The 14792-nt window shown below is 44.5% G+C and overlaps 1 protein-coding gene and 1 long non-coding RNA gene across 3 annotated transcripts in view; one reads left to right on the forward strand and one right to left on the reverse strand.

The window, feature by feature from the left end:
• LOC109310196 overlaps positions 1 to 6104 on the forward strand; it is a 14896-nt gene extending 8792 nt beyond the window's left edge. Inside the window, exon 3 of the long non-coding RNA XR_002101154.1 lies at positions 6094 to 6104. This is a non-coding gene — a long non-coding RNA (uncharacterized LOC109310196). The remainder of the gene's footprint in view (positions 1 to 6093) is intronic.
• Positions 1 to 10864, reverse strand: part of FAXDC2 (fatty acid hydroxylase domain containing 2) — a 14688-nt gene extending 3824 nt beyond the window's left edge. The window contains exons 1-5 of one of the 2 annotated variants that reach the window (XM_019535267.1): positions 10646 to 10864; positions 3578 to 3655; positions 3357 to 3460; positions 3110 to 3231; positions 1173 to 1378 (exon numbers count right to left, since the gene is read on the reverse strand). In XM_019535267.1, the coding sequence (XP_019390812.1) occupies positions 1173 to 1378; positions 3110 to 3231; positions 3357 to 3460; positions 3578 to 3636 (491 nt within the window). In that variant the 5' untranslated portion in view covers positions 3637 to 3655; positions 10646 to 10864. Of the gene's footprint in view, positions 1 to 1172; positions 1379 to 3109; positions 3232 to 3356; positions 3461 to 3577; positions 3656 to 4737; positions 4965 to 10645 lie in introns of those variants that run through there. The other variant, XM_019535268.1, reaches the window with a different exon arrangement.
• Between the last annotated feature and the right edge of the window lie 3928 nt (positions 10865 to 14792).

Genomic DNA, 14792 nt, shown 5'->3' on the forward strand with positions numbered 1-14792 from the left:
CAAAACCAAAAGTTTCAAGTGCCTCCCTTGGGGTGGCTCACATCTGGCCGATCCCCTCCCTGGAACACACTTGGAAGCCTGGGGTACCGCTGCCACCACCTGGACTCAGGTCTTTGGCTAGACACTGTGCGACCTGGGATACACAGGCCCTGTACGCCTTGGGATTGGGGTGCTTCTATTAGCCTGAAGCTGTCACCAGCAGCCTCCCATTCAGGAGGAAAGTAAAATTGCTGAGCCCACTTTAGCAGGTCCCTTCCCTCTTAAGCACACACAGCGAGGGGGTGCTAAAATAGGTAGATTTATTGATCCAAGAGAGATAGGGTGGGGAAGGAATACCAATAGCAAAATATAGAAAGAGAACCATCCTTGAGCAAATCTGAGTAGCTTGTCAGCCTTTTGATATGCGACTATATTACAGTCAACTAAGTTCCTAGTTAAGTTTCTGTTCAGTTACTCACTTCTGCATCCAGCAAATGAGAGAGCTATGGTGGTCCCTGCTTCTCTGTGTTTTAAAATGTCTCCCCATTCTTCCTGGAGGGACCCTCTTAAATAGCCCTCCTGACCTCACTACCTGGACCCAGGCAGGGACAGGTGCCATTTGATGCCAGCCAATTAATTTGAAAAACATTGCAGTTACCTAATGGAGTGACGTGAGCGTAAGCCCCTGCCCCTATGTCATGAAGTCAGAGCTCAAGACAATAGAGAGGTTAAATTCACACCAGCTTACCTGAGGCCAGTTGCATAGGTAGTGGCAGTGAGCTGGCTGCCTACCAACTGAATTGATTGACACATGCGAGTGAGAGGGGGAACAGACCACCCCCAAAGAGAGGAGGTTGGAAGGGGATTCTCTCACACCCTCCTCATGAGAAAGTTTTTCCTAATATCCAACTTCAACTTCCCTTGCTGCACCTTGAGCCCATTGCTCCTTGTCCTGCCATCTGCCCCCACTGAGACCAGTCCAGCTCCGTCCTCTGTGCACCCCCCTCCCCCCGCAAGGAGTTGAAGACCCCTTCAGTCTGCTCTTCTCCAGACTAAATCAGCCCAGTGCCCTCAGCCTGTCCTCACAAGTTGCATGCCCCAGCCTCCCAAACCATTTTCATTGCCCTTCTTTTCAGTCTCAAGCTATAACAGCACAGAGGCCCATTCCCCTGCTCGGGTCCTGTCCAACTTACCGGTGTGAATAGTAGAAGAGAATTTCCTCTACCAGGCCAAAGATGAGCAGCTCTATGAGGACCCATCTGAACGTGGGCAGTTCTTCTCTGCAAGGGTCCCCCCACCATTTCACGATGGGGAAAGTGAGCACCACCAGTGGGACAGAGACGAAGACCAAATTAAACAGCACTGTGCGAACAGCCTGGAGCAGCTTTTTTGTATCAACCTATACGAGTAGAGGAGAGATGAGCTTGGTGACCAAAATGAAACCCTGGGGGTTTGGGGCTAAGAGGAGGGGCCCTTTGTCAAGACTCACAGGCCTTTTACACTGGCATAGCTCGGCTGCTTCACTACTTTCTGGCTGCCCTGGGGTTCCCGCTGGTGGTTAACTAACAGGGGTGGTGCAAGGGATGAACGCCTAAGTCAACAGGCATGCGTTTCACTGCAAGGCATGCATGGTTTACCATCCGCAGAGGATGCTTTCCACCTCCTTGCCGGAGGGGCTGAAACTGGGTCAGGAACTTTTCGCATAGCTCTGGTTCTAAGTCACAAGGCTTGCCTGGCCATGGTGTTTTCTGGCACGCCCCATCATTTAAAAGCTGCCAGAGACAGAGCATGGGAGTCAACTATGGGTGAGGGCAAACACATGCACCTACTCAAACACCCCCGTCTCTCAGGAGGGGCATAGTCCCAGGCATGCTCCTTGATCCCTTCTGCTGCTAGGGTGTTGCTCTGTCTTGCACTAATAAAAACAATGATAGAACCACCCATGTGTCTCAACAGAGATGATCCTCTTGTTTCAGGATCCTCCTTTCACAAGGGCAGCCTGCTTCTGGTTCACACCTGCGGGACATCCAACAGAGAACTGGTGGCTAAAGCACTCTAGTCTATAACTTGAACTTTCCAACAGATCTTAATACAGATCTTCTTGAGATCATCAGACTGCCAGGGGTGTGTAATTTGGCCTCTGCACCTGTCCCAGCACCTTCAAAGAAGCTGTAACCGTCTTTAGTGAAGCCTGGTAACTCCCACGGTGGGCTGAGACTCTCCAGTGCTTTTGGAGTGGGTCATGATGGGTGCAGAGCAGTGTTGTGCAATGTGTTTACACAGCTACACATAAGCCTGGACTGTTTTGACAAGTGCACAACTGCACGCCAGACGCCTCACTTTGCATATCACATCAACCCAAAGACCCTTGTCTGCCAATATCCCTAGACTAATACTAATAAAAGATATCACAGCTACCCAGAGACCTTTGTTTGCTATTAAAGACAGGTTTGTTCATTATGAGGAAGCCTCTGAGCTGCAAGGTGCATATAAGCAATCCCCTGGTTCTAGCTAGTATGCTGCAGCACACAGTGGGGAGGAGGGCACGGGTGCACCTGCGCACCGTGGAAGGCCTGTGGAAAGGAAACGTGTAAGCCTTCCTCCCCTTAGACATCTGTGTCCTTCCTGAAAGCAGGTGGCCAAAGGATACAGCCCTTCCCTCCTCACAAAGTGCCTATGAACTACCAAACCTACTGCCTATGAACCCCCCTGTGCTGCATTTCCTACCTCTGCTTTTCTTTTTTTGGCACTGGCATGCTATACTAATGGCATGCGAACCCACAAAGACCCTGATCCAGGTCTGGGTAGTGCAGCTACATAAGAAAAATAGCCCCATCCCCTGAAATACTTGCAAATGACATGAGCAAGTTAGACATGAAGTGCAAGGAAGACAGCAATGGCTTTGTTTCACAGATATGGGAGCAGATACAGAAAGTGACTGACTTGCCCATGGATGTGCAGAGAATGCGTTACTGAGAATGGCTTTGAAATCTCCTTGGTCCCAAGCCACTATCCTAGTGAAGAAGAGCCTCAGACAGTGAGCAGGGTCCTGCTCCCTTTCTCTCTCCCCTTAGGCTGAGGAAGTGTGGGAGTTATTCCTTCAGCTTTGGAAACAGTGAGAAATACATACGGGGTCATTTTTCCCCAGCTGAATTCGGTAACGGGTGATGAAATTGGGCTTGCCGGTCACATCAGCCACCATATAGACTCCATTGACGCACCAAAAAACAAGGACTGGGACCAGCAGTGTCCCTGTGGCAGAGAGAAGAAAAGATGCAAGGGACAGGTGGCTATGGATAAACAGGAGTCTCAGGAGATCGGCAGTCATTTCCAGTGTAGTGCCATGCAGAGGACAGTGTCATCTGAAAGCGACTCACCCGAAAAGTAAATGGCCTGTTCGTTTGCACCAAAGAGGCGGTAAACTTTCTGCCACTGCGTCTGCCAGAAATGGTCTGCAGGCTCCCAGCTTTTCTGCCTGGCCCTGCAGGGAGAAATCCTCACTAGCACACAATGTTCAACATGTCATTATCAAAATTGTGACCCCATTTCCCCGCTCCCCATTGAGATCCATCAAGCCAGGGTGGCTGAGTGGTCTTACCAGGCGGCAGAATTGCTGAAGGCACCAAACAGGAGCAGGCTGAAGGCAGAGGTCTTCATGGTGGCCAACACTCCCTTCCTATGAGCAAGGAGCAATGTAAGCTCATCTCTGCTGCCATGGACTAGCCGTTCGAGTTTAGTTAAATTGACACACGTGCAAACGGAAGAGCTAGTCCTAGGATGCCAGACCCAGGTCTGTCTGGGTCAGGGTTTTTTTCAGTCCTGCCTGTTTCTAGCTAGTGGGTTGCTTATCTGTTAGTGTAAGCTACTCTGGACCTTTCTGGATAAGGTGGGATATAGTCTAAGCAATAATAACAGGACAAAAAGCCAGTATTGCACAGAAACTCCTTTCAGCTAGTCCAAGGGGTAGGAAAAAAAATCAGTATTATATGAACACGCACCAACTCCTGCCAGAAGACATTCACTGCAGGAGCAGATACATATCAGACTGATGAAGTTGTGCCAGGTAAGAAATGGTATTTTAATAAGAATACAAACATGTGCATCTGTAGCGAACATGAGACTGAGGAGGAAACATATTTATCATACTGTTAGCCATGAGGAATTCACTTATGCAGCCCTTAAGATAGGATGGATTAATTTAAATCACAACCTGGAAAGCTTCAGTTTAAACCCCTGATTTGAATCTTTTCCCTTTTTACTGCAGTTATTCTCTAACAAGAGGTGCCCTCTCAGTGGCTGATACAAACAGTACAGGTACAAGTTTTAAAACAACTGGAAAAAACCTTTATTTTACTGTCGTTGCAGTTGTTCTTGCTACCTACCAGGGTATACTGTAACTAGGCATTTATTTAAGCAATTACAAAGCTGAATATTTTCAAATTCTTATTAACTGAGCAACTTCAGGGTGTTAGAAAATGGTGAACGATATAGAGCTTCTTTACTAGATAATTAACCTGTTTCAGGATTTGTGTCAAGCAGCCACCTTAGGATGGTAGTTGGACTTTAATTAACGATACAACAGCATGTAACACACTATGTTTATTAGATACAGCCATAAAGGTTCAGGATACACATCTCTTATCAACATATTGGCCATAGTCACAACTAAATGTCTTATTGAACAGAGGGCTTCATCGTCAACAGTGAAGTAAACTGATTATTGCAGGTTAGCTTGGGAAAATGAAATTAAGTTCTCACCTGTGAAGGAGTTCGGGGGAGTGAAGAAAACAGCCTTCCCTGGTGTCAAAAGCTGATTTAACACCTCCACTCACTCAAGTTCCCAGTGTTTTGCTAGTGACGCCTGTCAGTTCAGGAGCGCGACCTTCATTCTTCAGCAAGTTTGTACAGCTCCGACCATTCACCGCTAGCCCAGAACTGTGTTATGGTGGGTGTGACTGTTAATGATTATTACATGCCTAGGCCCTAATAAACATGTTATCTTCCTGAGCAGCGAGGGACCTCCTCTGATTGAGACTGCTGACAAGAAAGAGAGCTGGCATAGGTGCTTGAGCTACGTTCTCCTTTCATGTCTGCAATTTCACTTTATTGGTGGGTAGGTCTTCCCTCAACATCTCTTGGAGTCCTTTCTACGTTTCAGTACGGCAGCAGCAGCTGTCTTTCGGTAGTCTACCCAAGCGATTCAGTTCGGCCATACGCAGCAGTTCTTCTGCGTTTCTTTTTAATCCAGCATAGAACTGGGACAAAGTAGTCAAATCTATTTTGTTATGATTTTTGTCACAAATCGTCATAAGCAAAGGCAAGGAAAGAGAGGTGGTTACTGGCTGAAGTCAGGCAGAAAGCAGGGGGGAGTTGCACCTCAGAGACTAACTGAATCAAGGCCCCCTGCCACATTTAAGAGAGGATTAACCAGTCATGTCTAATTGGGAGATCTTAAATTAGGTTGCCCAATATTTGTCCTGGGCAAATATTGTTCTGTGTCTTCATTCATGATTTGGAGTATGGAATTGAGGATGTATTTCACAGGTTTGCTCATGACACCACTATGACCGCAGTTGCAAACACCGTGGTGGGTAGGATTACAGTTCAGAATGACCTTGGTAAATTAGAGAACCGGTCCAACATGAATTGAATGAAATTTGATATAGATATGTGCAATGTCCTGCATCTAGGATGCAACAACTGCATACAGACATACATGTAGGTCTTGACATGACCAATGCTATTTTGAGGCATCCCGATACCATGAGCTGGATATAGGGCAAGCACAAGGCGGCTTGAGGGGATGACTGACCTGGCTGAACTATATGAGTCAGGGTGTTTTTTAGCCTCCCCAAGAGGCACTGAGTATTGGTTACAGCTAAGGCTGGGGATTGCAATAGGGCTGTGCCTATTCTCCTGCTAGCTGGAAGCTCCTGGCTAAAGGGTCTCCCCCACCCCACTCAGGCTCAGACCAACCATCATAGTTGGGGGCAGAAAGGAATTTTACCCATGGCCAGATTGGTATGGACAGTGGAGGATTTTGCCTTGCTCTGTAGTGGAGGACATGGCCCTCTACCCAGGACCTCTTAAGCATATATGGACAATGTTATATAGCAGCAGGACATTGCCTGCCATTGTTCCCCTGCTTTACCTGTGGCAGGTTAGGGTGTTAGGTCTATGTTGTGTCAGGTTAGAGGGGAGTCTTATGCAGAGTTTAGATTATGATTGTGTGGGATGGTTGGGATAGGGATGATCTTTGCCTCAGGCAGGAGATTGGGTTAGATATTTAACCTCTGGAGCTCCCTACTTCCTGCTGACTTCTATAACCTACAGAACTGACATACCTAGCAATGAGAATATTGAAAGACAGAAGGTGGGTAACAAAATAAGCGGGTGATAGTTGCAGTGAGGGGGGGTCATTGGCAAGAACCCGTGACAACACTGTAGGTGAAGGCTTGTCAACCACAGAAAAAAATGCAGGAGAAGATGATCACTTGGGAAGCTAGGGAAGCCAAAGAAGCAAACAACGCTCAGCTGCTGTGATTGCAACCTCTGGGGTGCTGGCCAGCCTAGTCACTGCATCATTTGGAAGGCCTACATGAGCATACCTTTGTAAACTTTTTGGAGTTTTGTGTTGGTATTGCTTAATCCATTTCATAATGGCCTAATAAATTGTTTTGGTGTTGCTCAGTACATTTGGGATTCAGGGCTGGAATAGCCTCCAATATCACTTTGTTCCATCCATGTCACCCCTTAATCAAAATTCAGTACAACAATACAGACCCACAGATGACTGACTAGGCTGCAGTACTGCGGAAAAGGACATGGGGGGTTGTAGCACATCAGAAGCTGAATATTTGCTAAGATGCCCTATTGTTACAAAACGAGCCAATAACACATTAAACTGTATTAACAGGAGAGTCGTTTTCAAGTCACTGAGAGCAATTTTTCCACTCTATTCAGCACTGGTAAGGCTTTATCTGGTGTACTGTGTCCAGTTTTAAGCATCACACTTCAAGAAAGATGTGGAAAACTTAGAAAGAGTCCAGGGGAGAGCAACACAAATTATTAGGGGACTAGGAAATATGACAAAACTAACACCTGTAAGAACTGAGAGTCTGGAGAAGAGAGGACACAACACCCTTCAAATATCTGCACCCACTGTTGGTAGAAGACAGCAAGCCTGCCCTCTTGTCACATAAGCACATAATACCAAATCATTGTGTACCATTTATCATCTGTCAGACTCAGATTAATGCTTTTCCTGTCAGTATTTCTGCACACTTTTCAACTTCCTTCTCATGTATTGTATCCAGCAAACTTACAGCAATGCCTGCTTTATCAGGTGGAGTGCAGCCTGGTGGTAATGACTGAACAGTGTCAATGAAATGTTTGTTTTAGACAAGACATGCGGGAGAATTTGTCGTATAAATGAACCGACCAGTCTTTTCATCTATGGAATCTTCCTGCAATCTGCCTGTCCTGATTACAGATTCATCCAGAGTTCTACTGGAAGGCAAAGGAAGTCTTTTATTTTTATACAGGCAATTTACTGTCTGACTTGTTTAGTTGCAGCACTGCTAACAGTACCAGCAGGTGACTCCAAAGTTATGGACCCTGTAGATGATGGATGCTCATAATTATAGTTTTAAGTCTAAACTAGACCTTCAAACAAAATGGTAAAAAAAAAAAGCAATTGTTACTCTTTCGGTGTGTCTACATATGCGCATTTACTGCACAGTAACCAAAATTACTGTGGAGTATGGATGCATGTCTACACATGCACGCCTGTACTGCACAGTAAATATGGCAATTTACACCAACTTGAGTGTAAATTTGATACCTGCATTATGCAGTTATCAAATGTATGCCTGATTAGTTACCACACAGTAACACATATGTAGTTGCCTTACTTCAGTAACACTGGGCATGTCTATGTGTGCATTTATGCCAGTCTAAATTTACTGCTCAGTAAATTACTGAGGAGTAAACAGAAAAAGGCCAGCATCTACACATACAGACATTAAAGTGCAGTAATGCTGTGTATAGTTTGACTTGGGACTAAAGTTAGTTCCAAGTCAGTCCACACACACAGTGTTACTGAGTAGTAAGGCATCTATACATGCATTGCTGTACAGTAACTAATCAGGTATAAATTTGATATCTGCATGATAAAGGTATCAAATTTGCACTCAAGTCAGCGTAGGTCACCATATTTACTATGCAGTACGGGCATGCACGTGTAAATGCGCACCCACACTGTGCAGCAATTTTGGTTACTGCACAGTAAATGCACAAGTACACATGCCTACTGTGTGTGTGGACTGACTTGGGAGTAACTTTAGTCCCAAGTCAGTCCGCACACAATGTTAATGCTCTTTAACATTTGCACGTGTAGACACTGACTTTATTCCCACTTACTGCAAAGTAATTTACTGCGCAGTGAATTTAAGATGGCGTAAATGCATGTGTAGACATACCCACATGCCCATTGTGTCTTATTCAGGGCACTGCTTTAAAAAAAATGAGATTGTAAATGCAAAGGTCCTTTTACTGCAGCTAGTTGTACTCGGCCAGCTGTTTAAATCTAATTTATTCCAAACACAGTTTTAAAGGGAAAATAATAAATCATAAGGATTATCTAAAACTACTCATTCTCTTATGTCTAGCAATATACTGAAGAGGGTGTATGTCTATGTGTGTGTGCGGGGGGGAATCATGTTTAAATTTTCAGATTCATAAAGTCCTAATAAAACTTTACTTTTAAACAAGAAATCTTCACCTAAGTTGTTTGATTATATTAAATAATCATTTAAATATTATTTCAAAAGTCCAGCAGTAACTATAGAAATGGAATAGATAAGTAGTTCCACAATAAACATACCAACTTTATTTTGTAATACAAATATTTTGAGGTACTTAAGTAATCCACCATACTGACAATTATAACCTAAGTGATCATTATTAGCATAGCAAGGCATGATAGACTGTTCACAAGAACAGGACAAAAATCAGTTTACTAACCAGCTGATCCAGATTATCAAGACCTGTCCATAGCATCATCTTCAAAGTCATCTCCTGAAGAGCATTTCTCAGAGCATTGTGACTAGGGCCTTGCATCTCTTTGCTGCAGCCTTTATACATGGCATGCACTCCTTTTTACCCGGGGGTACAGGGATCGCTTGTCAATTTTTTCAAAGCAAGTCTTTTAGGACCTGCAGCCATGGCAGCTTCTTCTCCAGTTCCTCAAGAGTTGCAACGCTCACTAGCGGCGGCCTTCTGAGAAGCTTTGCCCCTTCTTCCCATGCTGTCCTCATTTCTACCATCGACACAATCAGTATTGCTCCCTATCCCTCTGCCTCCTCCCTTATAACAGAGCTCGTCTACAGCTTCCCCTCCAGAAAAACTAAAGAACCAAAACTAATCCAAGACTCCTGCTTGGGTAACCCACATACCTTTTGTATATGCAGCATTTTGTGAGTTTAGAGGCAAGGAGGGAGGCCATTGAGAAACTAATGGATTTCTGTCCGTACCTGTTTGTGTCAAGGTGCATGGAAACAAACCAAAATATTAACTTGAATGGTACCCAGAAACAATGGCTGGTTGTTACTGGGCCCATCAGTGTTCTTCCATGGCCTGGATTAAGTTTCCCTGGCAGCTGCAGTCATAAATATTTCTGGTTTGAGAAGTGAGGTCAGCAGACCTCATGCAAGAAGAAGCCATAAAGCAGGCATATGAAGCTACCCAAATCCTGAGGAGTTATGTGATGGTGTCTCCTGGGGCTTGGGGCACGATCCAGACACTTGTGAGGAGTTTGTCAAGTCTAGTGTAAAAATAGCTCCCCCGCATCGCCCCACGGACTCCAGGCCTTAAAATAATACACGCTTTCTTGTGCCACCTTTGTTAAGTTTGCCTTGAAAGTTAGATGTTTGTCTCTGTTTCACCCTTTCTATAGGAAAACATGCAGTAAGTAACTCAAGGTTCTTGACAGGGGCTCATGGAGTCAGGATATTTATTTTTAATCAATATTTTAAGAGACCATAAAAAGCATAATCCTTAAAATATTTTGTATGTAAGTCAATTTTACTTAAACATGTTCATTTTACAATTTACAATCTAAACACAAATAAAAATAATAACTTTAAAAAATGATCAATTCATCCATCCTGCAGGACCAGTGCAATTTACACTGCCAGAAAGACCTTGTTCATCTAGACCAGGGGATCAGAAATAGCTCATGGCTCAGATCATGCACCCAGACCCATTTCGCCTGGTTCCCGGAGGGATCAGAACCAGCGAGGTCAGGGATCACCACCAAATGTCCAGCAATAGAGCCCCGCTAGGGACGCGGGGTGGCGGGGTGCATGACAGCACCATTAACTCCTGCTCCACCACTGCTTGCCTCACTGGGTCCAGATCCACCCCTCGAGGAACCTCGAGCACTGGATCCACCCACCAGCACCTAGGTGAGTTTGTCACCCCTATCTAGCCCAACTCCAGCCTGTTCCAAGCATGAAGCCCCTATTATTCTACCTTGTCCAGTGTTAAGTAACTCAAGCCACAGCTGCTCTCCTGTTTCCCTCTGAAGGTGGCTTAGTTAGCCAGGAAGCTCCGAGTGCACCCAACATCTAAAACAGCTGTATGACGTTTCATTTGAAGGATTTACCTGCGTCTGCTCTTCAGGTGGGGTGCAACATCCAGCGTCTCCCTTCCTCTGGAATAACAAGTGGCTCAGAGACTTTCAGGATGAAGAAATATGCTGCTGACAACAATCACAACCTTCACATTAGTCTGTGGGTGACTTTTCACCTTTAAAGCTGTAATGCCCCTCCCACGGGTGTTTTTTGCAAGTGAGGAAAATTGCATAATAAGTATTTTATAGAGCGTGTTAGCATTCAACCCAGAGAGCCCTTGGGAACGGGATGGCAAAAGACGATGGGGAAACAGACAAAAACAACTTTTTCTGAGTATGCTAAAACACAGCCTTCCCTTGAACCTGACTGTTCCTGGAATATGCTGTGCCCAGGGGGCTGTTCCAGCCCATCTGGGAGTACGCAAGCAAGTCTTATGAAATGTGAGAGAGACAAACTTTTTCTATCATGATGCCAGGATGAAAAGCTAAATAGGGAGTTTTAAAAAATCTGCTCCCGCAGAATAAATTGCTGGCAAGGGATTAACATTTGAGGACACCGTGCAATCTTAACTCGCATAGCATAGGGGACTGGGTGCCAGAGGTTGGTAACATGATAAGGGAGCTTATCACTGCTTGGTCACTGCTTGGAATCCAGCCCAGGTTAGCAATGACTGAAAACAGTTACCAATATGAGGGCTCTTGAAATCCCAAGTGGGCAGGAAGTCCATGGCATAGCAAACAGCCCTGTCCTTGGCCCTGACTGGTCCCTTTGCTGACAGTCTCCACAGCCTGGCAGAGGTTTAGAGGCATGGAGACTGAACTACCTCTCCATGGGTATGGGAGACTCTGCATTTCTTGTGCATGTGCCGTGCCTGCTGTGGGGCTGATCTGGAGGTTTCTGTTCCTGTGTCATTAACCTTTGCTAACAACAACTTGACTTTAAAAATGTCCTTTCCGGTTGATCGCATCTCAGCTGCACTCAGGTCTTCAGCATGAAGCTTCTCTGCCCTTGGTTACATCTAGCAAGCCCCAGGATGTGAATGGGATTGCACAGGAGGAAAGGAGGGCAGAATCTGGGCCGCTGTGCACTCAAAAGAAAAAGCCTTATTCTTTATTAAACCTTTCACAGACAGCCTTTGTGATTGCCCTAGCAATGCCCACATTGAGGTCAAATCAATGGTAGTTTTGCTGGACCTGCAAGATTACGTCCTTAGAGTGTCTGCTGTGCCCATTCTCCAAAATGTTAACAGAGGAAATTACTGAAGAACTAGTCATCACAGCTGTATATGCTCATGGTGTGAGGATATACACACTACAGAGAACAGGTGCGTCTAGGAAGAAAGATGCAAAAATACAGTAACTACTGCTGGGACCTGGAAGACAGTCAAACAGGTTCAGTACCTTCTAAAAAACTTTTCAGATTAGTCCATTATAAGACCTGACAATCTAATTGCCGTTAGCATGAGCTGGAATGACACTGGCATTGCAAAGACACAACAGCCAGCCAAATAAACTGCAGGTGGAATATCATATGGCATGACTGCTCTCTCATGCAGGGAAGAGGCAGCTTATATTATCTAAGGCATAGAGTAAAAGTACCATATTTACTTGAATACAAGTTTTTTCCCCCCCGCAATCAGCATGGGGAAAAAAGCCCCTTGTCTTACATTTGCATACAAGGAAATTTCACTAAATACGTTGTCCATCTTTGAACTGCTGCTAAAAGCAGTATATACTCAGCAGTGGAAACTGTGACACTGATTAAATGCAGCCAATGCCGATCATGCCAATAAAATACATGGACATTGGACAAACATGCTGATGGGACAAACATGCTACCACCAAGACAGGCTGGTGCAACCCATCTGAATAAGATATATGTTAGTGTCCACTGAGTGCAGTCCCTTTCAGCACCTATTCTTTTTTAATCTCACGGTGAGCCACCAAATTGCATATATTTTTTACTTTATCTTCACTCCCACAACTGAGCTGCGCCTATCTTTTCCATTTCCCATGAGCCCTATTTCTTCACCAGCCTTTATGGCCTGGCAAACATCACCAAACTGGGCTCCAAACAGTTCACCCAGAATCCTTCTGTCAGCCCCTCTCTCATATGATTAGTGGTCCCTCCATGCGGTGAAGCTGGACCAGGATGCCCTATGTCTCATCTGCATATACATTTTGGAGGATCCCAGGACTCATGATAAGAACACCTGGTTCTAGTGATGAGGAAGGGCTAATTAGCACATGGATCCTTTCTGGGGGGTATCTGGGGTACACACACGAACTGGGCAGCGCTGAGCTGTGGGGTCACCATGGCTTGAAATGCTGTTAACTCTGCTGGAGGGAGGTGGGGACAGCTTAATGAACTATATGATAAATCATGAGCCTTTTGTCTTTAGACTAATATTATACACAGTTTGTATTACATATAAATAGGTCTCAAAGTGCTACTTAAAAGGTATTTATGGAGTACCTGCACAAAAGCTTGCAGCCATTTCAGAAAAGGTAAAATGTAGAACAGAGAGCTGAAATGAACTATTTCAACCAGAAGGCCTTACAACACCTCCCACTCTCCTGTGAAATATGAGTTTTCATTTCCACCTAGGAGCAATTTTACAATCTTTGCATTCTCCTATGCCTGAGGAAGGGTAATTGTGCCCTAAAGCTTGCAAATAAAGAAATTTTTTTTTGCAAATATTTAGCTGGGCTAATAAAAGACATCACCTCTGCCATGGGCTCTGATTCTACTTGATTTTACTCCCACGCCAGAAAAGTCAGTTAGAGAAGAATAGTAAAATGCTGTTTAGACACTTCAAACAAGCATCTTCATTTCATCTGCTAACCACCCACTCCATCCTCAGAGATGTTAATTTATCCTATCCAATTTATAAAACAATTTCCAATATGGAAAAAATGTGCTAGGATAGAACCTGGCTGAAACACAAATGATATTTTTACTATGTGTTTGATAAACAGTACCTGAGCGCAACATGCACCAACAGCCTGCTGCCCTGAGAATAGCAGCTGTAAATGGCTTTGCAGTAGGATAAAATGAGTTTATCTTATTTTGCAATAGCCCTTTGCCCACTGTAAAGTATTTATCAGTCCATATTGCACTGTTATGTGAATAAACCATGTGAATAAACCCATGTTACCTTAGAAGTGTTATCTGTGCAGTTCAACCTACTGTCTTCAGAAAAACTTAGTATATTATAAATCTTGCACTTTACTGAGCAGTTTCTTTCCAAGACTACTTCATCCTAGCGCTGTTTAAACATAACCATTTTCAAAATTTACGTCCTTTTGAAATGGATACTCGATAAAGAACAGGCTGTCTGAAATCATTCTATTAGGAGGGCACTTTTTATAAAAAAGAGGCCAATGATCTTTTGATGGCACAGGCTGGCAGTCAGGAATTGTATACACCTAGACATGTACAGAAAGGAGTTTCCAACTACTATGACATGCCGTACAGCTGCCTGCAGACTTTTTCATACTGATGCTATGGTTCAAAGCTTACTGAAACCCTGTATTCAACAATAAAAGAAGCCCGAGGATATACTGAAGACTTAAGATACTGCAACTATGGGTCCTTAGAAAGATGGAGAGCAACTGTTCAACTTCCATCTTGTACTTTTAGGGAATTATTCAAAAAAAAAAGAAAAGAAAAGAAACATCACAGTTCTTTCTTGCCAGGTCCTCTCCACCTCCCTAAGTCGTGGCAGAAATCTTGCTAATGGAAACCACTCCAGTGCATTGTCTACATCTTTACTCCCTATCCCACTTTTGAATCCTTATTCCATTAACCTTCTCACAGCAAAGCGCACACAGCCAACTTGGTTACATCCTTTTGACTTCCAGTATTTTTGCTGAGATGACTCAGGATGCACTCACTAGACTATCAAAAGATATGTACCATGGAGCTAGAGCTGTTCCAGCGAACAAAGACAACATTCACCTCCAGCATAGTGAATTTACCACACACATTGCCATACAAGCCAAATGATACTAAAAGACACATCAGACCTCTTATAGTTTCATAGCTGGTAGGGTCGGAAAGGACCTGTGCAGATCATCAAGTCTGACCCCCTCCTGTGGCAGGAAAAAGTACTGGGGTCAAACGACCCCAGCAAGGTGTTCATCCAGCCCCCTCTTAAAGACCCCCAGGGTAGGAGCC

The sequence above is a fragment of the Crocodylus porosus genome, unplaced genomic scaffold, assembly GCF_001723895.1.
Source record: "Crocodylus porosus isolate Cpor-Errol unplaced genomic scaffold, CroPor_comp1, whole genome shotgun sequence".
In the NCBI taxonomy this organism is placed as follows: Eukaryota; Metazoa; Chordata; order Crocodylia; family Crocodylidae; genus Crocodylus; species Crocodylus porosus.